Source organism: Vavraia culicis (assembly GCF_000192795.1).
Source record: "Vavraia culicis subsp. floridensis unplaced genomic scaffold supercont1.3, whole genome shotgun sequence".
Lineage (NCBI taxonomy): Eukaryota > Fungi > Microsporidia > Pleistophoridae > Vavraia > Vavraia culicis.
The window spans coordinates 1,740-20,352 of record NW_007360606.1 but is presented as its reverse complement, the minus strand read 5'-3'; the positions used below and the strand labels follow the sequence as shown (position 1 = coordinate 20,352).

The window sequence follows — 18,613 nt, the reverse complement described above, 5'->3', positions numbered from 1 at the left end:
CCAAGAAAAAACACCTCCACTAAGCTAATAAGCGGCGCATAACATTCTGTTTCATCGGTATATAACAATCGAACCGTATATACTTCTCGATTGAATCGATATCGAACAGACTTTCTATCTGTATCAAGAAGTCACCAAGATTTTGACGACAATGCTATCATTTAAAACATTTCAAGTACAACGCAACATTTAATATTAAAGAATGGCAGGTCTATTGAGCTAATTATTTTTGTGCTCCTGTGTCTTGAAATTACATAAAATGCAGGTTGGATCAATATCCATCTTTGTGGTGCTAAAATGAATTGCTTCGTATCCATTGTAGTAGAGGAAATCATATTCTTGTTCATTAATCATTTTGCATGCCATGGATGCACACAAAGATGCAATATAGCATGCATTTGGTAGAATATTCTCCGTTACTCCTCTGACCTCAAACTCATCCGTTTTTAATTCATTTACTGCGTTAAAACGTTCAATCACCTCATTGATCGATTCATATTTTAAACTCATACTGTAAATGCATGCTTCTCTGTTGCGCGTATTCATGTTCTTTAGAGAACAGTAATTAAAGACAGTTTTGTTTTTGTATAAATCCTTCATGCAATACAGACATGCACGATCCGTCGCAAAATCAACCTTTTTTACGTGCATCTGTAAGCCTTCGATCCCAAGATCGATCATTGGCACATTATTGGTATAAGCAACATAATTGAGTTGCATACGTGACTCGATATTATCAAAGCAGCAAAACATAAGATCGTAACTAAATTCTGTTACATCGAACACGTCTTTGTTGATAACCTCTATTATAACCCCATGATGTCGCCTCAAATATTCCTCCAGTACCTTTACCTTGGGTCGACCAATATCATTTTTTCTATAATAGAACTGTCTATTCAAATCTGTAACAGCAACCGTGTCATTATCCAGGACAGTGAGTTCACACCCGTATTGCAGCAGCATTTTTACTACTTCTGATCCCGTAGAACCAACACCTAATTAGATAGTCGCACTTACCAGCTATTAATACACGTCTCTTGTAGAACTTGTGTTTATTTTCTACCATTTTCATGCAAAATCTATTTCTCGGGCCCTTGTTTTTGGTTTACACTATATCGAATTCTAATGAAAATTACTATTTTTATAATTTTGCTCATAACTCAAATGTACGTGAATACCACCTTTTTCACTTAAATAAATGAGTGTTCACGATTAAACACATCATAGTACACTTTCATGTCATCTCTAGCACAAACAAATGTGCAAGACCACTTGTAAATACAGCTTTGATATTTTAACAAGAATTTTGTGGTAGTATTACGGATAAACGGTTCAGGTAACACAAAACGGATAACCTCACCATGTGTGTGTTTCCTTTATTCATAAAAATGACTTACAATGCTCGTGTAGTAGGAAATTTATTTAAAAAATTAACCATGGTTTTGCCGTCTAAACCGATAAAAAACTGTGTAAAAAATTTGATACTCAAAAAGAGTAATGTAAAACTAAAACAGAGGATATTTAATGAAAACATTGTCTTCTATATCAAATAATACCGAGAAATTGTTTGATCTCCATCACTAGTCGCCACGCATCGTCTGTTATCTCGTCTTTGTAAAATTCTTTCAAAACGTCTATTGACCGGCGTGTCAACGTAGAGTACATTAGATCAGTGACTTTGATATCTCGTCCTATTAACTTGGGCGCATCCGTTGTTTCTATTTTGATACTTAGCTTACCGCCCTTGTCTGCCACCTCTACGCTTTTTTTTTCCATGATCATTGACGTGACCTTTCCGACCTGAATGATCTCGTCCTCATGCTTTACGAACAGCGGCATGTTGATCTTGAGCTTACCCTCAATTATCTCTATGCCAAGAATAAGAGGACTCCTCTTGGTAAAAATATATTCAGGTATTATTTGCAATTTGCAGGGATATACCAGCTCAGCCATGTTCTTCTTCTTGTTCATAGAGATCAACTTTTCGGTGTATTCCTTGTACTTGTCGATCAGGTTGTAGATTATTTGTGCCTCAAAAATTTTTATGTGCTGCGACTCGGCCAAATCCATCATTTCTTTGTCTATTTTTGTATCAAAACACAGCATTATACCCACATTGACGTCTTTCTCCTTGATCGCCTTCATTTTAAGGATATCCTTTCGACTCAGGTTCTTTCCAATGCCAACACTTGCTACGGGGATATTTTCATTTTTTACCAGGGCTATAAGCGCCTCAAGACTACCTAAACTTGATGCCTGCAGATGAATGCCTATCTTCTCCAAATTTGCAAGCTCCTTAATGTCCTCCATTACCTGCTGCTTGGCATCTTCCTCGTCCCCGTAATCCCTAACTCTCAAAATCCTGCTTCCAGCAATTGTCCGCTCCAAATCGTTGGCCACAATTTTTATACCAAGTGACGCCTTGACGCATTTTATGTTCTTATAGACGCTTTTTATTCGCAGCTCTTTGAGTGGCTCGGGCACAAGAAGCGAACGCACATTTGTCACGATAGGGCCATCCAGACCGCACAACACAATGCGGTCATTTTCACTCAACGAGCCGTTTGAAACAATTGCATCCACCGTTATTCCGATACCTTCCACGTTTTTCACTTCGAGAACGGTTGCTTCCATCTTATCTTTAAACGTGATCTTATTCTTCATGTATTTGGAAGACAGCTCTATGATCTTCTTGACCAGGTCGCTCAGGCCTTCTCCTGTAATCGCACTCGTAGGTATGATATTTATAAACTTACGTTCATCAGGGTTTTCGTAGAACAACCGAGTGTTTAGTCCCATCTCTGCGAACTTAAGTATTATATGGTTCAGTTTATCGGTAAACTCGGTCTTGGTGACAGCTGATTGTCTTTGCAGGTCAAAATGATGGAACCCGTCTGCCTCACTCTTCCACTGATATACCCTGTCAATTTTGTTGAGTGCTATCAGAAAAGGTGTCTTTCGCAATTTCAGCAGTTCGATACTCTCCAGTGTTTGTTTCTCGAGTGCATGCAGCACGTCAACAACCAAAATTGCAAAGTCACACATGGATGAGCCTCTACTCCTAAGATTTGAGAAGGTTTCGTGACCCGGTGTATCGATTACAAGTAAACCTGGTACATCATTATCAAAATCAAACTTAGTGTTTGTTTTGTTCACCAGCTCTGAATACGGAAAGAATGTAGCTCCGATCTGTTGCGTGATTCCACCTGCTTCACCTCCTTGCACATTGCTTTCTCTCAATTTATCCAGAATTTTCGTCTTACCCGTATCAACATGTCCAAGAATACAGACGATCGGTGCTTTATAGAAGAAGTCCTTCTTGTACTCTTTTTTAGCCGGCTTTGCGACCTCGTTCTTGTCCCCTGAGACCGTTCGCTCAATTTTTCTTATTCTCAAGTTTCCTAAATTCAGATTTTTTAGCAGCTCTTCCACCGTTTTCTTGTCATTTTTCACACCTTCCGGTTTAGCATCTGCTTCTTTCTTTTCCGCGGCTTTCATTCTCTGTTCTTCCTTTAATTTCTCTTCCTTCTCCTTCTGCTTTCGTGTTTCCTCCATTTCTTTTTGTCTTAGTGCCTCTTTCTTCATTTTCATCTCCTCTTCCTGCTTTCTCATCATCTCAGCCTGCTGCTTCAAAAACGCGATGTTTGGTCTGCGTTTCGATCCAGCAGCAGACTGCGTCCCGACAGCTTCCTTTTTTTTGGTTACTTCCTTCACAGTTTCATTATTTTCCACGTTCTCCTTTTTGTTGGCCTCCGGACAATTCTGTTCCACAATCTCAACCTTCTTGTCTACTACTTCTCTCTTGTTTTTCTCTTTCTTTTCTTTTTTACGCGGTTTAAGCATCATGCCACTTTTCTTCTCGTTTGAGCTTTTTTCCATTTTTTCCGCCATTTCTTACACAAGGATTAATTTAAATGAAGATGTTTATATTTTGTTACAAAGTGTTGATGGTGGATCAATGATCAAAAACTACGCAATTGGACAGGACCTAAATCATCAATTGAACGACATTCGCATTTGTTCATGTGTTGAACTATAAGCCAAAGTGGGAGTTGACAGGTGCTGCACGAGTTGAACATTAGTTGTATTCTAAACCACACGAGTACCGCAACATAATCATATAGCTTATTAAAGTGAGTTCATTTGCAAATATAATCGTTTTGTGCATATTTAATACAGGAGCAGTTGAAAATATCATCTTTGAATTCTTGTGTCGGATTGTTTTGAATTGCAAAATGCTCGTTTAACTCTTCCTATTCTTCCGTCACCAGCTATATCAAAGATCATCTGAAGAACTAAGATTGGTCCGTAATAGTCCTCTCACATGTTATACGATAACACGTATTAACAAGAGTTATAATTTGTACATAACAGCAGTATTTAGTGTGATCGATTTATTTATCGTTGGAATAACGTTTTATTTTGATTTGAGAAGTTTGAAACCTGGTCACAATGTTTTTGCTGTGCAGAAAGCGAAAAACAGGAAATAAGGCAGAGACAAGATTCAAAAGGTATAAAAACAAATTAAGGAATGTATTGATGGTAAAAACTATCGGTTTAAGTACGCGTTACCAACATACGTATTTAAAACCGGTAACCTATTAAATACAGATACTAGGGCAGAAACGAGTGACACAGAAGTTGAAAGTTTTCCCATTGGCGGGAATGCAAGGTGATGTATTGGCACGTGTGACCATCTTCTATTTAAACGGATAGATGGAGCACACTATGTCTCTTCGAAATGGTGTTTTTCTTGGCATCGACCTTTTCATACACGAGAACGAACAGTCTTGTAGAGCTGTTATTTCTGTAAATGATGGCTGCTTTTGCATCGATTCTATAACGCTCAACTTCCGCATCGAATGTAAGATCGATAACAACCACATGTACAACAACATAGAAGTGTATTCAAGGACGTGTTTAGACAATATCGGGTGTTTTAATTTGAACATGAGTGGCGTGTTTGTAATTCCACAACCATTGCACTGTGCACACAGATGGGTGCGGATCAGACCGCCGTTCTACAGCAATAATGTTGACGAAATTGTGCGGGGAATAAAACAAATTTGGGACGAAAAAGGCTGTTATACCGATGAACAGCGAATATTTGTGTGTTCAAGATGTGACCGCGTGAGATTATTGGTGGATGATGACGAGTTGAAGAAGAAAAGTAGCGAGTTTATTCCATACAACATACTTAAAGAGATATTTGGAGAAACCAGCCTTAATTTTGGCATGGTAACATGCGTTCTGTTGGATATGAACCGGAGTGTCTTCAAATTTATCGAGTGCTATATCGAGAAGAACAACATGAAAGTGATTGCAGCCGGCTTTTGTATCTCATCGTGGCTCTATCCAGAATATTTTCGCACCAATAATCGGGTATTTTGGTCCAAGATAGACACCTTTCCCTGCTACTTTTCTTCATCGCTTAGAGACCCAGACAGCAGAGCTGATTCGTTTGCAAGAAAGTCTACGCTGCTTATCGGGTACAACGGTATAGTACGGCTGAACATGGGAAAATACAACAAAATGGATGTAGATCTGTTTAAAAGCTCACTTGTGTCAATCGAAGATTATAAATCGTTCTATGGACCGTTTTACAGCACGATTTTTGATGATATACGGTCACTAACATGTAACCTGAGAACCAGGAAAATAGCATTCATTTCGTCCACATCGCGAGGTGGTGACATCGCACTCATGCGACAGGCTCACATGCGTTTCTACAAGCTGATAGGCATAGATGCTTCCTGGTACGTGACGATACCTGTAAACTCAGTGTCAAAAATCACAAAGTATAAATTGCACAATATTACGCAAAATGTTGCGCCTAAAAGCGCCAAACTACATAAACATGAGATCATCGACTTTGAAAATTGGACAAAAATGAATGTTGATCGATTATGGCGAAGTAACGTGTTTCAAACCGCAGACATTGTAGTATTTGATGATCTTCAAATGGCAGGATTTGTGAGGTACCTCAGAGAGATAAACCCTGAAGCCAAAATAATTTTCCGATCACACACTTACATACATGGCAAGCTATACGGACAGAATGCAGCCTTCACAAATGTATGGAATTATGTCGCACATAATTTGACGGACATAGATTTGTTTGTAGCACAGCCCACAAACGATCTGATGGCACACTTCAAAACACCTCCGATCGTTTATTTGCCGTCAAGTATCGATCCGTTAGACGGTCTGAACAAAACCATCGCAGAAAATGATCGTGCATACTACGAACAAATATTCCGTGAGCACTGCCACGAATGCACCCACAAGCATTTTTCTTTCAGTTTGCCTTACATCATCCAGGTATCGTCTTTTGATCGAACGAAAGGGCAAAAGGAGTGTATAGATGCGTTCCACATTCTATTCAACATGATAAGTTCGCGTATAAATGACAAGAATGACGTTCTTTACGGTTTATACCTTCTTATAGTTGGGTATGGCAGCATGGATGATCCTGAAACAACCACAATTTTTAATGAACTGCAGCAATATCTCGGTGAAGAACACAATAGCACAATTAAAGACCGTGTTATAGTCGTGAAAATACCACCGATCGATCAAATACTTAATATTTTGATTAGAGATGCACGTGTGGCACTCCAACTGAGCAGAAGCGAGGGATTTGAGAACAAAATTACCGATTGTATCATGAAAAGCGTGCCCGTGGTGGTTTTTAATGTTGGTGGTCTCCGATTGCAAGTTTTAGACAATAGGACAGGATATATTATAGATGCGGGTGATGTACAGCATGTGGCACAAAAGGTCCTTTATCTGCTTGATAACGAGTCTTTCAGAGATGGTATGTTAGAATACAAAGATTATTCGTACATGTTTAGTACACCGTTCAATGTCTATGGATGGTTGTACATTTTTAATATGCTGGCAGAAGGAAGCACAATGACTAAGGAAAACGTGCTCAAGGGAATTGTTAGAAAATATTTTGGTAAATACGAGCATGAGTTTCTCTCCAAGATAGAACAGCACAGCAGAACATGTAATGACAGGTAAAACGTACGAATATGAGAATGAGTAAATTAAAAACGGTGGCAAAAATGTAGCAGTGGTACACCAGTTGGTGTACAGGAGCAATTCTATCGTTTTAGCATGCTATAAATAGCGTGAGCACATTCTCGACTCGTGTGTTGTATTGCATAGGAAATAAACAAACGGGCCTTTAGTAGAAAACAATTACACCATGCTATATTATAAGTTATAATAATTTAAATATAAAAAATTCGCCATCATATCGTATTATTCATCTGTTTAAGTATTATTCACTGATACGTGCTATAAATGATAATATTCTCAATGCACATCATGGTTAACAAAATATACCAAATCACAAAGTCATTATCTTACATACCACACTACCCGTATATACACATCCATTCAATACAACACGGTGTTCCTCTCATATATTAAGTATCAAATCAACCTATAATTTCATATCTACCCCTTCTAAATCGTAATATAATACCTTTTACATCATTACATTCAATAATTACCATTTTTAGTTAAAATAGCAAAAAGAGACATAAATCCACAAAAAATTGTAAAAATGCAATTAAAATAGTGCAGCTCTTCATATAAAAGTACAAACACGCCATGCCCACCTCTTCCTCATTTCATAATCAAATATTCCTATTTCAGAACAATTCACACAACCCTTAATCAGAACGGCTCTAATTACCACATTAAATCAACGTAATCTTTAACCTACAGGCAGATACACGTATAAATACTATCAAACTACGATTACCTGTGATGTATAATGCAGCTTATTTCAGGTATATCACAATAAAAGGTAAATATGTTTTACTACGCCATAATTTCATTGTATGCACCTTTTAAGCCGTTTCCATCTTTTACCACAATTTATCATGGTATTGCAGTCAATACATAGTACAAGCGATAGCACGTGACTGGCAATATAAGCAAAAATAGCAATACATGATTATAAGAAATATGTATACATCAATTTCTAAAGATGTATCTGATTTGCAATGATACCCTCGATACGTACCTATCACAATTTTAATTTGACTAAAATGAGAAGTCTTCTTTAATTTAATTCAGTCTATTTTATAAATTTAAGGAAAATGAACAGCCCCTGTATGAGCAGTAAGTTCGTGATGGTAGAAAATGAGGGCAACAAACCCTGAGAGATGCTGACTGACAGGTGTAGAAGAGGTTGTTAAAGTGTACTATACTACGTTAATGGTGAAGTAAAGGGGACATTTTTTGAGTAACAAGCAGGGTATGATCATCATCAGTATTGTACGATCGTAATGATGTCTTGCCATGCAGTAATATTTGGTACTACGATATGTAACAGTATTTGGTACTATTACACGGTACTACGCGTATCAAATCACGTTACACGGTACTATGCGTATCAAATCACGTTACACGGTACTATGCGTATCAAATCACATTACAGTACGTGCCCTTAATCAACATCATTGTAAAGATCACCTAACATGCCACCAACAATACGCTTAAACCACTTCACAATGTGCTTGGAATCAGCAGCGTACACGCTATTCTCACCATTGAAGAGCGCAGCATTCGCTGCAATGAGCTCAACATCCTTGTATACATCAAGCACGCACCCGTAACGCATATCCTTAAGCTTGCGCACTATCAAATTGAGGTACATAGGCTTGCACACCACCGTGTCATATCCATCCACCTTCACCTCATCGATAAACTCCGCACACACCTTCTTCGTCTTAATAAGCTCAAAGCACTGCTCCAGCAGCTCATACACACTCACATGTTTGCTCTCCGGTATGCTGTACAGATACGAAAGAAGGCTCTTCTCATTAAAATTACGTTTTGGTGTGAACAACGCACACTTTTCTATGAAATCGATTACTTCTAGCTTGAAGAACTCAAGCACAACGATTCCATCCAATTTTCTTTTCAAGGAGTACACAGTTTTAGGCTTTCTGGTGATGTCTTTGTAGTTCTTTGGACGGGAGAACTGTGGAATGGTGAGCGTGTTGAGCAATTTCTTTATTTTATGTTTTTGATCGTCTGTAAGGGGAGTGTACATTCTGTGCACGAGCGGTATTTCCAGTTTGGCGCGTTCTAACTCGTTGTAAACCGTGCGTGCAAGAGCGTAACTCTTCGTGTTAACATCTTCGCTTACAAATACGTGCGTAAGAAACGCTCTCAGGTCTTTTTCCGTGGTTATACCCGGTGAAAATGCCATTTTATCATTAAATTCATCAATAATACGTGATATCATCGCATTATCTGTAAAGCACCATTCTGTTTGTTCGGTAGCCCGTGCTAAATCTGTAGTTCTTGCCGTTTTATGACCGGTCTTCCCATTTTTTACCGTTCCATTGCTATTTTTCACAATATTTTTGGTGCTTGCAGTATCGTTAGCGGCAGTGATAGGGTCATTACCACCAATGCTGTTGCCACTGCCAGTCTTGCTACCTACACCAATCTTGTCAACACTACCGGTCTTATTGTTCCCCGTCCTACCCACCCTACTAACCTTACCAACCTTCATTCTCTTACCAGGCACACCTACCCCGACCCGTGCACCAACCTTAAGCTTAACCACACCGTCCATCTCCTTCACAGGCACTATTCTCCTAACAACAATACCATCGCACACACCATGCACCCTCAACCGCACCTTCAAATCAACCAAAGGTGCCACCTTAATACGCACACCACCATCATCCTCCACAGTGCTACTCAGCTCATGCTCCAAGTACTCATCCGTTCTTATCTCCACATCCAACCCTTCCAAGAAGTAGATCACTTCCAGAATGTGTTCTCTCACCGATGCCTCCTCCGTACTCCTTAGCCTGTCGTAAAAGTACGATTTGTCCAGCTTGCCCTTCACAAACGAGTTGTAAGCGGTGCACGTGATCAGATTGTTTATCGTTTTGTACACGGTGATTTGTATGGCACTGTCCATGCGTAGCATCGTGTCTAGCATTTCGTATGTTATTGTGTGGTGGCGTGCCTGTTTTGCGGCGTGCGAGTGCTCGGTAATCTGCGACAGGATGATCTCCTCGTCGTCAAGAATGATTTTGAAAGTGAGTATTTCGGCAGCAGCACAGCGTACCTCTATGAAATTAGCGGGCCGTATCAAGAGCAGCAGATAGTTTATGTTCATGTTTACCATGCCGTACAGGTCCAACCGACCGTAGAAGTACAGAACAGCACATGTAACTCTGTTGCAGTTGCTAGGAAAGATTATGTCCTTCATTCTGTACCGTTCTATGATCTCAAGATAAATATCATCGCACTCAGCCGTTGTGTTAAGGTGGTTCGTACCCGTGCGACCACGGTCCGTATCAATCACCCCTTCTCTTTCCTTATTCATTATTTCACGGTGCTCCGCATCATTACGGTCCCATAAATTATTTTTTACGGTGCTAGGGGTGGTATCATGGGGAGTACTCACCGTTTTGTTAATTGCACCGTCAAGGGCACCGCTAATATGATTTGCACTCATAGTACGATCTGCATTAGCAGTGCGATCAGTGTTATCAATACGATCGGTGCTGCCATCATCCCCATTCCCACCTATTTCATCATCCTCGCTGTCCCTACCACCATCAACACCCTCATAAACACCCTCTCCAATGTTATCACCGATATCCTCACCGGTACCACCGTGCACGGTCAGCATAAACGACAGACCACGTATCAACTGCCCTACAAACACCGAATCATCGTAAGCATTGCTTGAATTATCGTTGTACCGCAGCACGTTGTAGAAAAATGCCTTAAGTATCGCTCCTACGCTCACAACCTTCTCATTCACAACCCTTTTCACGTGCGGATCAAACATCGAGAGAATGCGCATCGTACCAACGAGCACCTGGTGGTTCAGCACGGTAAACATGTTCGGCTTGATGATCGTGCTGCCTTGCACGCAGAACTTCTTTACAAAGAACGAGAGAATGCTGTTTATGCCCAGGTAGTGCATGGCCATCAGCTTTATACGGTAGTTCACGTGCACGTCATACACAAGACGCTCAAGCTCGCACTCATCAACGTGCTTGATGCCCTCCATCTGGCTGAGCACGTTCTTGTCGCGCGTTAAGTTGCCGTACATCGTGCCCTTGAGCACGAGCTTGTACGTGTTCAGCTGCGTGATGTACGGGTCCACCCGTATGAACAGCACGCTCTCTTCGTCCTTCTTACGCCTGTTATGGTACGTGTACGTGAGCTCCTTCTTAACATTGTGCTCATACACCCCTTCCACCTCGTGCGACTGCACCACGGTGTTCACCGGCCCATTAAAAACAATCTTCACTTGGTTCTTCTTCAGATCGATGCTCACCTCCCCGGTGTACGTGCCGCTGTTGTTCCGGTATATCATGCGCTCGTTGCGCAGGTCTTTGCCCGTCACGTCGCGCACCACGCCAATGAACGCGTGTGTGTTTATGCGTTCTCTGTTCAAACAAATCTTCACAATTTTTTGCATAAACGCAAGAGATGTGTTGTTCTCGAGGATGTGCATGAACACCGCTGCCTTTGCGCACACGAATGCGGAGCGGTACGAGTGCACGGTGCGTGCCGGTGCGTACAAGGGCAGGTGCAAGTGATCGTCCCTTACGATTGCATCAATCGCATTTCTGAGCCTGAACAGAAACTCATTGGTGCCGAGCATGTGCTTGAGAATGTGGTCGGCAACGTACCCGATCAGACCCATCTTGAGCCACAGATCCTCACGCTCGAAGTACGTGTTCATGAACAGCTGCGTGCCTATGAGCCGTGCCACACGCTCCTTGAACGCAAAGTTGTGCTCGATGTCGTCCGCCGTGGGGAACGTGCTCATCGGAAGCACCGCCACGTGTAGCGCAACGGCGGTGCACGGCATCATCGTGAACACGATGCTAAGCGGCAGCGTATGGTCGCCTCCCACAAAATTGTTTACGAATTTGTGCACTGCGTTCAGGTCGCTCTTCAGATCGGCATATTCCGTGTACCGCGGCACGTACAGCGTCTTAACAGCGCTGATCTCGTACGCCTCGTACGATCCCACCGCAAAGCACACATTCTCAGCAAACGCACGTACCGTGTACGTGTGCACGATGCATTCGCAGTGCTCGATCACTCCAACGAGCTGTCCCGGACTGACCACCGTGAAGTCGGGTGGTACCACGTACACCATCGTGTACTCCGCCATGCCATCGAGATACGGAAAAAGAACAGTCTCACCGTTCATTCCCAACACCTCCTCATGCTTATGATCACCAGGCAAGCGCTCATAAAAACGTACATTGGGCACGAAGTGCATTCGTACCGTGCTCATACCATGAGCCGTGCACATGGTAAGCGTATGCTTGTGGTCAATCACCTTGCTGTACAGTGCCTTGTTTATCACTCGCTCATTTTCATCAATTATGTGCGTGTCTGTGTTGATCTTGTACTGTGCAGGCTCATCGTTTATGTGCACGCTCTCTATTTTCAGCATTCCCACCTTGAATGTTAGCTCACACACTCCTTCTATTGTGCATTCTGTGTAGCCGTATGCTCTTTTTACGCCAGGATCGATGAATAGGTAAATGGTTTGGCGGTGCAATTCCATCGTTCGTTTCTTTTATAAGGGCAATTTTTTTGTGAGAATCACAAAATTATTTTTTATTATGGAAGGGACACAGGGACAGGCAGGGTATGTTGATTTTGGGAGAGGTACCGGACTAGAACATCGCAATGAAGGGATTGATTGGGGAGAGGTACCGGACTAGAACATCGCAATGAAGGGACTGATTGGGGAGAGGTACCGGACTAGAACAGCGCAATGAAGGGATTGATTGGGGAGAGGTACCGGACTAGAACAGCGCAATGAAGGGATTGATTGGGGAGAGGTACCGGACTAGAACAGCGCAATGAAGGGATTGATTGGGGGGAGGTACCGGACTAGAACAGCGAAATGAAAGGGCATTGATGAAGTATCGGTGAGTGGTGCTCTGTTAGCTGCGTACGTACAAACAGTTTACCATTCATGCGTATCGAGTTCCTTTAAAAGTTTACCTTTGATGAACGAATCGGGCACTGCTCATGTTGCGTAAACAGGCTATATTTTTTATAGGGGAGCGTGCATATGCCGTATCACTATTTGTGCCTTTAGTACTACGCTGTAATACGGAGAAAATGCTGAATAAGACAAAGATAGCGATGTACTGCTGTATAAGACCTATTAATGGTAAGGAATGCTAGTGCATTCACTCACAGCACTTCATATATTGTTTATTACCTGTGCACGTGATCCTTTATAGCTGTGGCCTGTTCATGACATGCCAAAAAGTGCTCCTCATAATTTGCTGGTTATTCTCTCAGCAAGAAGATGCACCGCAACGGCATTCACCAGGCAAACTAATCTAATTCATCGCCACGAGTGTGCAAAACCTTTTGTTTCGTATTTCTACGCAGCTCGACCCCTTACCCGTACTAAATTGTTACACAAAAACACACCCAACAAATTTCTAATGGCCCAAAAACCGAATCCGCCATCCCAAAAAACATTCGCACACATTTCCAAGGAACTCAACAAAAGACTGGGCCCAGAATACATTTCATACCGCCAGGCATTCAACAACACACACGTCGCGTACATAGAAGGATGGACGGCGATAAATATAGCAAATAGAATTTTTGGATATAACGGATGGTCGTCCAAACTACGACAAATCAAAATTGATTATATTGATGAATGTAACCAACGGTACAGTATAGGCATAAGCGCTGTTGTTAGAGTGTCATTGAGTGATGGCACGACGCGTGAGGATGTTGGATTCGGGAGTGCTGATAACCAGAGGGTTAAGTCACAAGCAATAGAGAAAGCGAAGAAAGAGGCTGTTACAGATGCCTTGAAGAGGGCACTTAGGCAGTTTGGAAATGCACTGGGCAATTGCTGCTATGACAAGGAATTTCTTAAGGACGTGAGGACTGTTAAGAAGCAGGATAAAGAAGTTTTGAAGGAGTACGAATTGTTGAGGAGAGAGAATGTACAAGGAGATGAATATGTGCTGTCTCTTGAGAGTGATTTGGATGATCTAATGAAGAGGGACAGAAACGATTAAATTTATTGTTTTGTAGTTTTTTTTCATTTGAGATCGTGGGAATGGCAGGATCGTGATATACAGATCGTAATGAACAACACCAATAACATATTTTTGAGGTGTAAAGCTATCGATAGAGTGTCAAACGATGCTAAACCACGATATTTCGATGCATATGTACTAAAAATATGCTTAGATGTGCTATGTTGCAATTTGAGCGCTTAAGATGACGAGTTGGGTTTTGATGGTTAAAAGAAGCATTGAAAGTGCCGTGCATCTAATTTTTACGGTTGGCTGCCTTTGCAACATAAATAGTTGAGCCATAGGCGAAAATGCTTGTGTAGCACCTCAATAGAACACAAATAGCGCTTTTTTTCCGGTAACTATTTGAATTTTCTTCTGAAGCGTATTTGTTGTTATTTAGGAAGGATAGTTTATCTGACGTAGTATGAAGAGAAAATAATTTTAGCATTCACTTATCCAATACTTTGTTTAATCGTGTGGTTTTGTTCGATAAAGGAGAACTATCTGTACAATGTATCTCAATTCTCTGCCGTTTGAGCGGCATGTCGGATGTACCACGAATCAAAAATATATGCGATTAATTAACTGATTCACATATATTTTAGTAATTTACAACAATTTATTACGAGTTTCTCAAAAAATTGAGTAGTGTTCCCCTAACTACACTGATGAAAGTACCGAACCATCTTTTCATCGCTGGTTATGAATACTGCGTATTTATTTACAGCTCACTCTTCTTTTACTAAATTCAGCGCTTTTAACTCTATGCTCTAAAATGGCCTCCGCGATGAATCATTATATTTTACCTTTTTACTTATTATCGATACAAACAGCAAATCGCCTCAATCATGTGTTTTAACTACCGTAATATTATGTTTATACCAATTTATCAGTCGTAATCACGTATTAATAATCGTTTTAGACGATTAAATATTTATAGATGTTCAGCTTTTTGTACAAATTCACGTCTTCGAGCCATCCATTCGCAGCACAAACATTTCTCTTTGAATGCTCTTCTACGGCACAGGTACATCCTTCTGCTAATGATTCCAATTAATAAAGCTGCACATGTCCAAAAGATGAATTCAACCAAATAATAAATTCGCTTGTCACTTACGCATTAGCGCATCGCAATAGATGAATTTAACGTATACTACATCCTAACGGTTGTAATAACTCCTTTTTCTATTTCTCGTATGATGTAAAGGGTACTCCAGTCAAATGCATTTACTCTTTACCCGTTATCTACTCCGTTTTTTAATCAAAAGCATGCTTAATTTATTTTGTTCATCATTCCATTTTTCATCGACTCAGAAGGGCAAAAAACACAATTCATATAACAACCTTGTATTTCTGTCCATGTCTTAAAATAGGAAAATTCTCCTTTGTCTTGCTACACGGATTATTTGCCCACAAATTACATCAAATTAAATTAAATCGTACAATTGTTGAATAAAATAAAAATACCCCTCACGACATGAAGAAGCCTGAGTCGTTATCCTGGTTGTACAAACTTTTCAACACCTCGTACTTCGATACATGGAAAAACATAAGCTATTTATACTCGTATCCCCAAACGGGAATACAACACTACCTGACCAGAATATTGCGCTTCAGGAATAGACACGTCTTATACCTCGTGCACATCATGTTTTATCACTGTGAAGAGCCCATTTCATATCCTATTATGGACATTTTGGTGAAGAAGTGTAAGTACAGCCGAACTGTCAGTTTGAAACTGTTTTTTACGCTGAAGAGCTACAGAAGATATTTGAGTAAGAACCAGATCGGGTTCTACAGATTGATTATACAAAGAATTATGGAGTGTGATCGGTATAGGCGGGACAGGTTGAGACGAACACCGGTTGTGGAAATTAGGAAGAGGACGATAAGAGAGGAAGAAGCGATTGATCTGAGTAAGATGAAATACAAACTGCTGGAGGATAAGATGGAAAAGTTGCGGAATGACACGAAATGTGGGTTGGTGAACGAGGAAGAGAGCAGAGAAAAAGGGGATGGGTCAATAAATAGGGCGGATGATGAACCAACGGTAAAAAGTTTGAGGGATTGCGCTGAAATGAGAGGTATTGGGGATGTTACTCATAGTGATGCGGCCTGGAGAGACAGCAGTGTGGTAAGGTATGATGGACAACCTGTAAAAAACGAAACTGAGATACAGAGCACAAATCGCACACTAGTCAGAACAGAGCAATCGCAAGGTAATAAGGAGAGTATAGGGACCGGAGCACGAATAGAAGATAACGTTGAGGAAATGTATCTGAGAGAGAATGAGCGGGATGATGTGCAGGTAAAAGGTAGCACATGTCATAAGAAATGTGGAGAGAACGAAGAGTGTGCGAAAGAAATACGTAAAAAACGCTACATTCTCAGAACACGGCCCATAATAGATATTAATCGGGGATCAGGTGACTTATCAAGCATATTTCTATTCTTTTGCTCTGCCAGTGCTTTTTTCTTCTCAGAGAAGATTCTATCAAGTCTAATTTCGTACGAAAGAATGTTTTACACCAGCAAATCGTTCACTACAATCTTTCCAAAGAGGGTTGGCCCGACTCTTAAGGGATGCATAAACTTTTTGGACGATTTGGTCATGATTTCCTTTCGTTTGAAAACACTACCCAAGAATATACGGCAACGAGCACTGGAAATTGAATTAGAATACCTCAACCTTTATTTACCGGCTGACCTGAGCATACCTTTTTCCGGTGGAAAAAAAATCTTGAGTCTAGGAATCGAGCATTCTACAACGCTGTCATCGGCGGAAAACTGCCCGTTCATTCTTACATATGAGTGCGCCAGGAAAATTAAAAGGACGAAAAAAAACTTCTACAATGATATTTACCTTCTCAGACAGCTTTACGCGCTTGAAAAAACAGGAGCTGAAAATCAAGCGATCAAAGATAAGATTGTCGAGCAATTGATGCATGAAAGCTTCAGTAATATGGAGAATAACGGGAGCTCCGTAACTGACGCTGAGGAGAATGCTGCTAGTCAGTGCGGTAAATCGATGGGAAATAAGAAACAATGTACTGAGAAAGACATACAGCCGTTTCTGGGAAAAAGAAAGAATTGGACGGACATCACCAAGGATATGTTGGCGAAAAGTGAATTTAAGGAGCTAAAGCCGGAAGTAAAATGTGTAATAATAAAGACGGGCAATGAGCTAGGCCCGGAACTAATAGCGCTTGAACTTCTTAGGGAGATGAAGGCAATTTTGAACGAAGAAGGTATACGAATATGGCTCAAGCCATATCGAATATACACGGTGTTCCACAACGCCGGCTTTATTGAGGTAATATCAAGCGCAAGTAGCATACACGAAATCAAAAAGATGAATGACTCGTTGGTCGGTGGTAAGTCCTTCCTCAGGAAGTTCTACTATGAAACTTACGGTACTAATGTGGACAAGGCCATCAACAACTTCCTTGAGTCTTTAGTAGGGTACTCACTGGTTACATATTTTCTTGCATTGAAAGACCGGCACAATGGAAATATTTTGATAGACAACGAGGGACACGTGGTGCACGTTGACTTTGGCTTTGTACTAGGTCTTCATCCTGGATTTTATTGCGTAGAAACAGCGCCTTTCAAAATGTCGAGTGAATATATTCACCTACTTGGAAACAGAATGGATGAGTTTAAAAAGTTGTTTGTTGAGGGTTTTATGGCAATACGAAAGCACAGCAAGAAACTTGTACAAATTTTAGAGATATGTATGAACAATCCAAAGTATAAATTTATGGATGTAGGTGCCGTGGAATGCTTTAAGAGCAGAATGAAGAGCGAATTGAACACACGAGAGCTGGAAGAATACGTAGTAGGTCTGGTGGATTGGTCACTCAAGAGCATGACCACAGGACTGTACGATTCGTATCAATACTTTTCAAACGGATATTTGAAATAGACAAAAATAAATCGAAATTTTTATTCGAAGAGATATTAAATGAAAGTGTGTGGTGCATGCAATTCTATGATGTGTGTTCTTCTTATGCACCAGGTCGTGCCAACGTGCTTGCTCAGAGCACATTTTATTTGCATTCATCTTTTATTCTCATAGCCAGGCATTTCTTTCGGACTTCCTGCTCAGCACTTCTGTGCCTAGCCATACACAACTCGTAATAAAACTATCCACCGAACGTTACTATTTGAGATGTATACTAGTTTAATGTTGCTATGAAGGGTAATTTTAACACAGCAAATTCTGCTGTCTTGATTTTAGGTTCAAGAGATTTATTTCCAAGAACACACACTTATTTGTCTCACTTATACCACAACACATTTTCCTACTCTGCTGAAACCGACAGTAACCACTGACTTTGATTTATGAATTTATGCCGAGAAAATGGAATGTTGAAAAAAAGCTTGTGTAAGAAGACCCGCAATTCTAACGTACATAATTCCAGAACAAGTTAGGGGCTTTTAATTGATGATTTGGCACTTAATATCATCGGATCAATACTTATTGTAACTTCAGGTGAACAAAGAGCGAAATATTCAAGCGAGTT

At 40.7% G+C, this 18,613-nt stretch overlaps 6 protein-coding genes across 6 annotated transcripts; 3 read left to right on the top strand and 3 right to left on the bottom strand.

The window, feature by feature from the left end:
* Positions 1-182: 182 nt before the first annotated feature.
* VCUG_00234 (uncharacterized protein) lies at positions 183-963 on the bottom strand (the record flags this gene model as incomplete). Its single annotated transcript, XM_008075064.1, has 1 exon — positions 183-963. The coding sequence occupies one exon, from the start codon at positions 961-963 to the stop codon at positions 220-222; it is 744 nt and encodes a 247-aa protein (XP_008073255.1). The 3' UTR covers positions 183-219.
* Positions 964-1,512: 549 nt separating this feature from the next.
* VCUG_00233 (translation initiation factor aIF-2) lies at positions 1,513-3,891 on the bottom strand (the record flags this gene model as incomplete). The annotated part of the gene is made up of 1 exon (XM_008075063.1): positions 1,513-3,891. One exon carries the CDS (start codon positions 3,889-3,891, stop codon positions 1,546-1,548), a length of 2,346 nt encoding a protein of 781 aa, XP_008073254.1. The 3' UTR covers positions 1,513-1,545.
* Positions 3,892-4,728: 837 nt separating this feature from the next.
* VCUG_00232 (uncharacterized protein) lies at positions 4,729-7,026 on the top strand (the record flags this gene model as incomplete). The annotated part of the gene is made up of 1 exon (XM_008075062.1): positions 4,729-7,026. The coding sequence occupies one exon, from the start codon at positions 4,729-4,731 to the stop codon at positions 7,024-7,026; it is 2,298 nt and encodes a 765-aa protein (XP_008073253.1).
* Positions 7,027-7,857: 831 nt separating this feature from the next.
* Positions 7,858-12,597, bottom strand: VCUG_00231 (uncharacterized protein). Its single transcript, XM_008075061.1, has one exon. The coding sequence runs from the start codon at positions 12,587-12,589 to the stop codon at positions 8,468-8,470; it is 4,122 nt and encodes a 1,373-aa protein (XP_008073252.1). The 5' UTR covers positions 12,590-12,597; the 3' UTR covers positions 7,858-8,467.
* A 244-nt stretch (positions 12,598-12,841) lies between these two features.
* Positions 12,842-14,084, top strand: VCUG_00230 (recombination protein rad52; the record flags this gene model as incomplete). Its single annotated transcript, XM_008075057.1, has 1 exon — positions 12,842-14,084. Exon 1 carries the CDS (start codon positions 13,299-13,301, stop codon positions 14,082-14,084), a length of 786 nt encoding a protein of 261 aa, XP_008073248.1. The 5' UTR covers positions 12,842-13,298.
* Positions 14,085-15,564: 1,480 nt separating this feature from the next.
* On the top strand, positions 15,565-18,064 carry VCUG_00229 (uncharacterized protein; the record flags this gene model as incomplete). The annotated part of the gene is made up of 1 exon (XM_008075060.1): positions 15,565-18,064. The coding sequence occupies one exon, from the start codon at positions 15,565-15,567 to the stop codon at positions 18,010-18,012; it is 2,448 nt and encodes an 815-aa protein (XP_008073251.1). The 3' UTR covers positions 18,013-18,064.
* Between the last annotated feature and the right edge of the window lie 549 nt (positions 18,065-18,613).